The sequence below is a fragment of the Podarcis cretensis genome, assembly GCF_951804945.1.
Source record: "Podarcis cretensis genome assembly, chromosome: 7".
NCBI lineage: Eukaryota > Metazoa > Chordata > Lepidosauria > Squamata > Lacertidae > Podarcis > Podarcis cretensis.
In genome coordinates this window covers 8,051,770-8,063,099 of record NC_137176.1, presented here as the reverse complement: position 1 = coordinate 8,063,099, position 11,330 = coordinate 8,051,770, and the positions used below count along the sequence as shown (strand labels likewise).

General features: G+C 42.1%; 1 protein-coding gene and 1 pseudogene across 2 annotated transcripts in view; one reads left to right on the top strand and one right to left on the bottom strand.

Annotated features, from left to right (window-relative positions):
- The window catches only part of NAA16 (N-alpha-acetyltransferase 16, NatA auxiliary subunit), a 38,398-nt gene extending 29,291 nt beyond the window's left edge, over nucleotides 1-9,107 (top strand). Inside the window, exons 15-20 of the mRNA XM_079983516.1 lie at nucleotides 118-311; nucleotides 1,266-1,374; nucleotides 2,840-2,938; nucleotides 3,052-3,195; nucleotides 6,633-6,730; nucleotides 7,645-9,107. Of these exons, the coding sequence (XP_079839642.1) occupies nucleotides 118-311; nucleotides 1,266-1,374; nucleotides 2,840-2,938; nucleotides 3,052-3,195; nucleotides 6,633-6,730; nucleotides 7,645-7,845 (845 nt within the window). The 3' untranslated portion in view covers nucleotides 7,846-9,107. The remainder of the gene's footprint in view (nucleotides 1-117; nucleotides 312-1,265; nucleotides 1,375-2,839; nucleotides 2,939-3,051; nucleotides 3,196-6,632; nucleotides 6,731-7,644) is intronic.
- LOC307220030 (large ribosomal subunit protein uL15 pseudogene) lies at nucleotides 3,203-6,626 on the bottom strand (annotated as a pseudogene). The gene has a single exon. The product of its transcript is annotated as a large ribosomal subunit protein uL15 pseudogene (transcript).
- Nucleotides 9,108-11,330: the final 2,223 nt, after the last annotated feature.

The window sequence follows — 11,330 nt, the reverse complement described above, 5'->3', positions numbered from 1 at the left end:
TTGTTTATTTTGTGTTTTTGTATTATAAAGGCATTTAATGAAGTGATATTTAAATATGACACTATATTTTTTAATAAACCCAGCATTTCGTATGGTTTGTAAATCTATTACTTGTAGAAAACCTTTCAGCCAAAGAACTTAAGAAAATGCTTAGTAAGCAAAGACGAGCACAGAAGAAAGCTAAACTGGAAGAGGAGAGAAAGCATGCAGAGCGAGAGAGGCAGCAGAAGAACCAAAAGAAGAAGCGAGAGGAGGAAGAGGAAGAAACCAGTGGTCCCAAGGAAGAATTAGTTCCTGAAAAACTGGAAAGGGTAGATTTGTTTCTCCTTTTCTATATTTGTTAATCATCACATATTCAAAACCACCTTCACTGTGCCATATCAAACCAAAATATTTAAAGGAAGGTTGGGGTCAGTTAACTCACTGGCCTGACATGTAGACCGCACATATGATGTTCACAATCTTGGATTCACATGTGCCGCTTTGTCTCGAATGTGCCAACTGATCAAGCACATTCTGGGGGATGTACATGACTGATCAGATGACAGACACATTGTACATGCTGGAAGAGGGGCATCAAGATCAAAGCAAGCATTTTGCTGCTTTCTTCTGAACTTTTAAGAGTTCTGTGAAACTTGGTTTTGCTCACATAATTCTCTTCCACTGGGCCTCCTGTTCCAAACCTTTCTTGGTATCATGTTTGTTCAGCAGAGTTGCTTTTAATTCCTTCCTGTGTTTCGTCTATTGAGTGTTGTTCTCAAGAGTAGGCTTTATGGTCATACATTTGTTCCCTCAACTTTGTCCCATCTTCCTTGCTGCAGGAGAAGTGAACAGTCACATTGGGAAATCCCCTGTTTGAATAACAATGGGGTTATTTAGGTAGGGCATTAAGTTCTCTGCCCAGTGATGATGACAAAGCAGGGAGCCCATTAACCTGAAACTTGCTTTCAGTTTCCCTCTATAGGGTGGATCCCGGGGAGAAAATGAACAGCTGTTGGGCATTTTGTAATTCCTAAAGTACCATTATATTGTAGTTGTTGGGATGACTCAAAGTTACGTCCAAGATGCCAAGCTCCTTCTTAAGTATTTATACAACTCAACCTGTTTCATTGACTAGCTGTCTTTTGGAAGGGCGGGTAACTATGATAAACACTATTAAATACATTGTGTGCAAAAATACATCAGTAAGATTATTGCAAGCTTGATCTTTAGAGACTTTTTTGGTATGACTTCAGTTTATAACTAACTTGAATTTCTTTTGGCAGGTTGGCAATCCATTAGAGGAAGCTATTAAGTTCCTTATACCACTTAAGAATCTTGCGGCTGATAACATAGACACACATCTTTTAGCATTTGACATTTATTTAAGGAAAGGTAAAGTATATGTAATTGTGAAACAGGATTGTGAAATAACAGGATGATTTTGTAATAGTTACATGTGTAGATTTATCCATTATTATGTAGTTTTCAAGTTACCTGTCTGCAAAAACACTAGTCATCTCTGGGCTTGACTTACTGGGTTTTCCCCATTGTCTCACCTTGGTCACAACTGTCCGGCACTGCTGCTCAAATTATTCAGTTTTCTTATTGCTCTCTGCACATAATGCCTGTCCTTAAATCCCTGCCCTGGCAGCCTTTTTGCTCCCAGTTTCTGCGCAAGCTTCTTGTCAAGACCTCCCTCTCCCCCCACCCCCTTGTCTCTCCATTTTTATATACCAACATATTCCTGTAATATGGTTTCATTGGTCCAGCTCCACAATCCTCGGGTGTCCAAAGGTCTCCTGCCACCTCAAACAACACCATTTCTTATTTCCTGCCACTTACGCCTGAAACTTCCTCCCCATCGACCATCTCCCCTACTTCATTCAAATCCTCCTCCTCACCTTTTCTGTGATGCTTTTGCTACAGTGTCATCATTCTCATAACCTTCTATGACTTAAATAACTTCACATTCAGCCCGTCTATCCCTGCCTCCATTCACCTGCCCCTTCTCTGTTGTCTGCCTCAGGCCTGTTTCTTGGTTGTAAGCCCCTGTAATGGGCTGGCTGGGCACAGAGGAGTGGTGGGAGGCATCAGCTGGGGGACCTCCAAGGGAATCCCAGAAGCTCAGAGCCAGGGGACTGGTGATGGGATAGCAATGAGAGATCAGAGGGAGAAGAAGGAGCAGATTTGGGGGGAGGAGGTGTCAGAAGCAGAAGAGGTAACAGGGTTTAGCGAGCAGGAAGAAGCAGTGGCAGAGAGCAGTTCAGACTCGGAGGCTGAAGCAGAGGCTGGAGAAGATGGTCAAGAGGCAGAGGGGAGACAGGTTCATGAAGAAGTATGGGAGTCTCCCCGTCCTGCTGCAATCACCTCTCTCCGCCTGGTCATCTAGAACACTCAGAGAAATGAAGAGCAGAACAGAGATTGGCTGTGCGCAGACACAGTCTATGACTGCTTGGGAAAGACCCTGGAGAGCAGGAGCCTTGGAGAGCAGTGGGGCCTTCAGTCTTTGCAGCTGCCTCATTCGGGCAAGATCTCCTGGGAAGAGTTTCTCGGACCACTAGGCCTGCGCTTTTGGGGCTTCTCTGAATAAAGAGTTAACTTCTCTGACACTGTATTTTTTTATTGCTGACCCACGTTTGACTTCAGCTCCTGGCAGCCCCAAAGGGCAGGGACCTGGCCTTGCCTTGTTCATAAGCTGTCAGGTGCATCTATAAATAATACAAGGTCTCCTTTATTTTGCATGTGACACATGAGTGAGCGTATGTGTGCAGAATGGTTGTAACACAGCAATACAAGCAGATTAATCAAATGTAAATAACATTATAAAAACTAGTTCTTTATTCTTGTATTTATGCAGGAAAGTTTCTCTTAATGTTGCAGTCGGTTAAAAGAGCTTTTGCTATTGACAGTAATAACCCGTGGCTACATGAATGTTTAATTAAATTCTCCAAATGTGGTAAGTATAAGATAAATCTGCTGTTTGCATTCTATAAAACTGTGCTTGGAACACTTGAGGTACAGTTTTGTCAGATGGTAACAACTATGTGCTTTGTTTTTTTACTTTTTTAGTGTCTGATCATAGTAATTTGCCAGAAATTGTGAACAAAGTCCTAACCCAAGAAATGCAGAAGATTTTTATTAGTAAAGATTTGGAAAGTTTCAACGAAGAATTTCTCAGACGCAATTCTACCTCCATACGGCATCTGCTGTCAGGTTGGTTTATTTGTGTTTTAAAGGATGACATTATGCCAAGTCTGTGTTTTATTGTAGGACTTGAAGCAGGTTCAGGAGAAGAGCCCTGCTCCATAGACCAAAGGTCCATCTAGCCCAGGACTCTGCCCCTGACTGTCAGCATCGCCCTTGAGCCAGTGTCACCAACTGGACTCATCCACTCAGCCCCGACTGGGCTAGGCGAGCTGGGTAGCACTTCCAGAGACCACCTTCTGCACAGGAACAGGTCAAAGTGCTGTGGACTCACAGCATAGAGTTGTGAGCACCGGATTCACTCCAACAAGAAGACAGTCGTTGCACAGCAGAGTCTAGCAGAGCATAAACGACTCGGAGAGCAGCTCTGTAGAATATCTTCTTTATTCTATCTACAGCTAAATACACAACTATATACAGAGCTAAATGAGGTCTAAACGAAAACGCTGAACTGCACTGAGTGTCTGCAGCTGCTCTTAGCAGCAACTTTATCTATACACACGATCTCTCTCTAACACTTAGTCTCTCTCTCTCCCCGACACTTTGATGTGAGGCTGGAGCGTAGTAAGTAGAGAGCAGAAACCGCCCCTCCTCTCTGAAGAATCAGCAGAGAACATCAGCAGAGTCTTAGATATGGGAGGGGTGAATTCTCCTCACTGACAACCATAAACCTCTGGGAGGCTAAGAAGGCTTGAAGGCAGCCTGAAGTTGGTCAGTCACCATGAATTCAAGTTCTTTAAGGTCCTCTGTCTTCTAAAGCTGGTGACAATCGTTCAGATAAAACCAGATGCTCTGGCTCATTAGAGACTTCCTGGTTTATTCACTCCATACCCTCCAAGTGTCCCTATTTTCCAGGGACAGTGCCAAAATTACGAAAGCCATTCCGGGTTTTTTATTTGATCTCAGAATGTCCCTGTCCTCTGCCTATGCTGCTGCCGCCAAGCTTTGGGAGGAGGAGGTGGTGCTTGGCCTGAGCTGCGACGCTGCAAGGGAGCACCCCATTTCCTCTCTCTGGTCGCTGGTGCTAGCCTCATCCCTTGGGCTGCTCAAAGTGGCTGCTGGAGAGCAGGCAAGGAGGAGGGGCTGTGGAGGCCCACCCAGCCTGGTGTGACACATCGGCTCTGAGGCGCAGACAGAGGGCAGGGCTGCCCTGGGCAGGAAGAAAGGGGAAGCGGAACAGAGTGCAAGGAGTCTTGATTTTTCTTTTTTAAGCTGAAACGATGTTTATTTAAATCTGAGCACATAGAGAAGTCCTTATGCTAACTAGCACACAACCTCCACCAACTTCTTTTATTTTTTTCTTCTGCTTTTCTGCTGAAGAACTTTGCTTTTGCAACTTCAGGCTGTTTGGGCAGTTTCCCCTTGCCCAGGACTGTATAATAACCTGAGCGCACAACATCAATTACAGGTGATAATCCAGCCAGATTTTTTACATACTTGAGCCTTGTCTGCTCACTAAAAAGCGTCCACAGTTTTTCCAGGCAGACTGTAGGATGGAAGTGCTGGTTTTTCTTCAAGTGGTAATCCTTTCCAAAATAACCAGGATGGTATCTATCAAAGTTAATTCTTGTGGTGGTGCAGACCTCCAGCATTACCACATCCTCCAGGATGCTTTCTATGCTTACCAATACGACCATGGCCGTGGCTGACGTGACCTCACAGTTTCCTGATCTTCCTCAGCCTTGAGGGCATCTTGGCAGCTCCAAGGAGATAAAGGAAAAGAGTGCTCCTCTCGCGAGATTTCACGGAAAGGAAGGAGTCTTGAATTTTAAAAACAATGCTTTGTATGTCCATGTCTAATCTTGCCCCTTTCTAAAATTTATGTATTGGTTTGTGTTTTTCTTTCTGCAAATCTACCAAAGAATAAAATAAAATTGGGATTAAGGGGTTTTCGCAGGACGGTGGAGGGGGTATCTCTCGTCTGCTGTTGCTCCACAGCCATTAGTATTCAGAGGCGGAGTACCTCTGAACAGTATGACTCATAGCCATGGTACATTTATTCTCCATGAATTGGAGAATTTGGCAAACACTCCAGCTGGTGGCAATGAACTCCATAACTTGGGTGAAGCAGCCCTTCCACCGTCCGGAATGTGCTGCTGGTCAGTTTCATTAGATGATTCCTAGTATTATCACTTCCAAGTTCAGAAGGAAGGAAAGTCTAAATCAGACAGGGCCAAACTTGGCCCTCCAGATGTTTTGGGACTACAACTCCCATCATCCCTCGCTAACAGGACCAGTTGTCAGGGGTGATGGGAATTGTAGTCCCAAAACATCTGGAGGGCCAAGTTTGGCCATGCCTGGCCTAAATGAAGACTGAGAACTTGAAAAAACATTGCTAATTGTTGTCTTCATCATTTTGCAGTTTTATATATGTGTTTAGTCTACCACCAGTCTTTATGGGCTGAGGATTTCCATCTCTGTCGTCCCCATTGTTTTCTATTATTAGAATGCCTTCCCCCATTACTTCATCAGGTCTTTCCCATGGGGTTTTCTTACTCTATTATCTTTTTCTTTTGTGTGGTGTCTATTCATAGTGGCTTCCGAACTGTAACTCACAATTTCAGGTCGTTAGCATGGATCTTGCTGCCCTTTAAAAGTTATGTTTATTGTTAAATACACAGCCAAATTACAAAGCTAAATTACTTTAATTACTTTAATGAGGTAACTCTGGATAATTGAACTTAATTTTCTCTTGTCTTCATTAATTGCTTTAGTACCTGTGGCAAATAAAAAATATATTCAGATTTTGTGTCATGGTTCGCCTTTAATTTAGACTTATTGGAGTTCAACGTGTAATGGTTGCAGTGAGAATTTGAAGTCAAATACCCGGTTCTGAGTGAAGTAAGGTTTTTTCTCCTCCCAGAACCTCAGAATAATTGAGGTCATATTTTGCTGGCTTCTCTCTGGCCCTACTGCAGCTTAGGCTGGACCTATTGATATAAAATGGGGTGGCCTTTGATGACAGTGCAGTGGTACCTCGGGTTACATACGCTTCAGGTTACATACGCTTCAGCTTACAGACTCCGCTAACACAGAAATAGTGTTTCAGGTTAAGAACTTTGCTTCAGGATGAGAACAGAAATTGTGCTCTGGCGGCACGGCGGCAGCAGGAGGCCCCATTAGCTAAAGTGGTGCTTCAGGTTAAGAACAGTTTCAGGTTAAGTACGGACCTCCAGAACGAATTAAGTACTTAACCTGAGGTACCACTGTATGGGTGAATTTACTTTCTTGAGCTTCTTTGAATCCAGTATGGTGGACTTTGCTTTGTTGTAACCTGCTGATTTGACAGTCCTTGTTGCCTTGCTATGATTTCAAGTTTGTTTTTTGTTTTTTTACAATGTGCACAATGCATGTTGAGCGTTAGTGAAAACTGAAGCAAAACATATCATTAAGTTCTCCCTTTGAATGGTTTCCCTGTTCATAAATCTATGCCACTTCTTTTTCAGGTGCCAAGATGATGTATTTCCTGGACAACTCAAGACAAGAGAAAGCTATTGGCATTGCGACTAAACTAGATGAAACGATGACAGACAAAAATGTGAAGGTAATTCATTATTACGATTGTGAAACTGAAGTTTCTAGATAGTATGCTGTTGTGAATAGTGCATGAGGTGACATGTGCATGAGCAGGTGTGGGGAACCTTTAGCCCATGGGTAGGCAAACTATGGCCCAGGGGCCGGATCCAGCCCAATCGCCTTCTCAATCCGGCCCGTGGACGGTCTGGGAATCAGCGTGTTTTTACATGAGTAGAATGTGTCCTTTTATTTAAAATGAATCTCTAAGTTATTTGTGGGGCCTGCCTGGTGTTTTTAAAGGAGTAGAATGTGTGCTTTTATTTAAAATGCATCTCTGGGTTATTTGAGGGGCATAGGAATTCGTTCATTTCCCCAAAAAAAATTTAGTCCGCCCCCCCACAAGGTTTGAGGGACAGTGGACCGGCCCCCTGCTAAAAAACTTTGCTGACCACTGCTTTAGCCCTTCTTACGTTGTACTGCAACTCCCATCACCCCTGATCATTGACCATGCTTGCTAGTGCTTATGGGAGTTGCAGTTCAGCTGAAGCTTACCCACTCCTGTATTAGAGGATAAACGGGAAGGTAAACAGCGTTTCCGTGCGCTCTGGTTCCCATTGCACCAGAAGCGGTTTAGTCCTGCTGGCCACGTTACCTGGAAAGCTGTCTGTGGACAAACGCCGGCTCCTTCAGCCTGAAAGCGAGATGAGCGCTGCAACCCAATAGTCTCCTATGACTGGACATAACTGTCCAGGGATCCTTTACCTTACCTATTAGATGATAACACATGGAAGAAAACAGTATTTTGACTTCCAGTGGAAAAGAAAAAAGATCGCAGCAGCAGCCCTACACTTGAGAGAGGAGCTAGTAGGGAGGGGTGTTTCTGTTGGGATTATTTTATGGAAGACACCCCAACTTAAAAATAATCCTTTTTTCTATCTTCAGACTTTAACAACAGTTTTGGAATCCTTACTTGACGGCAGCTTTGGAGTCAGCGCCACCCAGAGTGATGAGTATCGGCTGGCCTGCCACAAACTCTTTCCTTTAGCATCTACATTTGTCTCTCCCACCAAGGAAGAGGACGGTAGCTTTGCATCGATCAATCATACAGCCATTCATCACAATGTGCTGTCCAATGAAATTTAAAGCCGAGCAATGAATGGGATTGTGCTCTCTTCCAGACTGGTTGAACATAGTTCAGGGTTTCTACTTCCGAACACATTGGAAAAATTCAAACAGGCAGTTGAATGAAAATGTCCTGTGCTATGAGCTCATTTCTCTCAACAGGAGCTGCTGATATTTATGTAGACATCTATCTCTGCATAATACTGGTTATGTTTATATTTGTACAGTTATGGATCTTTTTATCCAAAATCATGGACACAGGAGATTGACCATTCACATGAATGCTGTTACATACTCAAATAAGTACAGCCACTTCTTATAAAACCTATTGGATTAGCAAACTTGGCAAGTTAAAAGGGTTATCATACTTGTCCATTGTTTTCAGCTTTTTTATTTGTTTCTTTCAAAGCACAAATCCTAATTATGGGTGAGGGCAATTTTCTGTTTATTTAAAGCATTTTATGGAAACTGCTTAATTCGGAGAGCTTATTTGTGTTTTTAAATTGGTATGCTTTTTTTAAAAAAGCTATAACCTCCTTTTTCTCGTAACTATTAGTTTGAACTGTTTATTAAATATTTTTGAACTATTGAATACCCGCTATTACTGTTTAGATACTTGTTTCTTCACCACTTACAAATTTTGAAATATTATTCCACTTTATTGTGGGGGGAGGGTACGACAACATAGAGTGTGGTCAATCCCAGATAATAAGTTTTGTTTAAATATGATGTTGAGCTCTGTTAAAACTCACAAGAAGTGAACTTCAGTTTTTGCTGAGGTATTGATTTAAGTGCTATAAAGCAATTAGTGGTTAATATTTACTTTAACAAATTTAAATGAGCACAATTAGTTTGTCTACAAATCAGAGTTAATATTTTTCTTTGTATTTTGGTGCATTAATCCAAATGGATTATGTCTACAACATATCAAAGTTCTAAGTCAACCATCTTAAATGTTTCACTTCATGGCATCAATGGCTATTCATGACAACTTTATATAAACTGCTGTCCAAACTTAAAATACACCCTGGCTTGTACAGAAAATCCATTTTCTGAAAAATAATCGAACCAGTTTATTTTCCTTTTTATGGTTAATGTAAATATTTAAGTAATATTACTTAGGCCCTATGCAAAATCCAAGAAGGGAAGTTTTATCAAGACAGTCAGTTACCTTGAAGACAGTCTCTTCTGACATCTGTTTAGAATCAATAGTTGAATGAAAAATTCACTGTAAAATAATGCCAACTGATGTAATGCTGTAATAAATTATTTTGTACACATTGGCTCTGGTTTTGTGTTTCTATATATATTGAATGTTTATTTTTACGGGGCCGTGGTTATGAAATCTTTCTTTTAAAAACTATGAAAATGATGACCACAGGATGCTGCCTTAGACCAAATCAGACCATTGTTCCATCTAACTCAATATTGTCTACTCAGTCTGGTAGTAGCTCTCTAAGTTTCCAAATAAGATAATTTCCCCAGCTCTTATCTGAAGACAACAGGGATTAGAAATTGGGGCCTTCCGCATTCAAGGTAAATGCTCTACCACTGAGCTGTGGGAATTTTTGAGCCACATGTTGACCTGGAGGAGGTTTCTAGTAGATCAGAACTTACCACCACCATGTGATGGCCTTGGCAGTGGTTTTCTAAGGCAGAGTTTATCCATCAGGTTATTAGGAAAGATCCACATGTCCCATTAGTAAACGTGTGTCAACAACAATAAGAACCTGAAGAACAAGCCTTGTTTCACCTTTGCTAAACATTGGAGAGACTTAGAAGGAAGACTGATTGTTTGATGGAATTTACCATATATACTGCCCTATACCTGAAGGTCTCAGGGCCATTCACACAACCTCCTCCTGCACTGGTTTAATTTAGCTCTTCTTTCAGATCCAAATGCAGAACACTGGGTTTTGTGAAGGTTTCTCTAGGGTTTCGGTGTTAACTAATTCTAATATCCATTGTGGGATGTTCATGAATCTCAGTGAGAAAGGAAAAATGTAAGAAGTCTCTAAAGAAAACAAGAAAGGCAAAAGATGAGTTTTATAAACAAATGCACGCATGCATGCACACACACATATTCTCTATTGCTTTGAGGAGCTCGCTTCCAGGTCACCGATTCAAAACACAGCTTTTAGCATTTGTTAATTATTATGTTAATGCCTCTGTGATTTCTTACGTTAAGATGCCTTCTTGGCTCCCGCTCAAGTTCTGCTGTTAGACATCTGTTCACATCACAAAATCCACAAACGTAGTGAAGTTAGACTGCCAATTTCAGTAGCAGCTTCTGGGTTTAAATTTATCTGATTCTTGTAATGTGATGTAATAGAAGCAGATTGGTAAAAGCTCACTTTCTTGAGTTACCTGCTAAGTCACAGACTTATTTATCTATTTATCCCCTTCCCCTTTTTATGATGATTACCCACCCTGGGATCCCACAGTTAATTCTTCCCTGGTCTCCTCGCTGGCCCAAATAGGACTAATTTAGCCAGCTAGATCATCTGGTGATCACCTAATGTTTATTGGATGGATTTTCCCCTAAATTGATTTTTGAATTCTGAATTTATTGTTATTCACATTTTATACTGTATTTTAGGCTGTTTTTTGTTGCATCAATTAATGTTTTAAATTTGTTAGCTGCCCTGAGCCTGGTTTTCTGAACCAGGAAGGGTGAGGTATAAATAAAAAATCATTATTATTATTATTATTATTATTATTATTGGCATCCTATAGAATAAAAGTTCTCTTGGTGCTTACAATAAGTAAATATAAAAGCAATCATTTCTTGACTGGAAGGTTCTTGGGGTGATCATGTTTGCTTTGCACTGAAATAAGGGAGTTGTTGTTGTTTAGTCATTTAGTCGTGTCCGCCTCTTCGTGACCCCATGGACCAGAGCACGCCAGGCACTCCTGTCTTCCACTGCCTCCTGCAGCTTGGTCAAACTCATGCTGGTAGCTTCGAGAACACTGTCCAACCATCTCGTCCTCTGTCGTCCCCTTCTCCTTGTGCCCTCCATCTTTCCCAACATCAGGGTCTTTTCCAGGGAGTCTTCTCTTCTCATGAGGTGGCCAAAGTATTGGAGCCTCAGCTTCAGGATATGTCCTTCCAGTGAGCACTCAGGGCTGATTTCCTTCAGAATGGAGAGGTCTGATCTTCTTGCAGTCCATGGGACTCTCAGAGTCTCCTCCAGCACCAGAATTCAAAAGAATCAATTCTTCGGCGATCAGCCTTCTTTATGGTCCAGCTCTCACTTCCATACATCACTACTGGGAAAACATTAGCTTTAACTATACGGACCTTTGTTGGCAAGGTGATGTCTCTGCTTTTTAAAGAAGGGAGTACTGCACATTAATGCCTGCTCACCGCAGCTCAGCCCCCTGACCTTGGCTTTCAGCAGAAGAGCTGGAGGGAGATCCATGGGGCAGGAACATGTGGCGCAAGGAGGAGCCTTGGGCAACAGGGCCGCTCAGTCCCAGGAAGGAGCCTCCAGGGGTACGGCTGT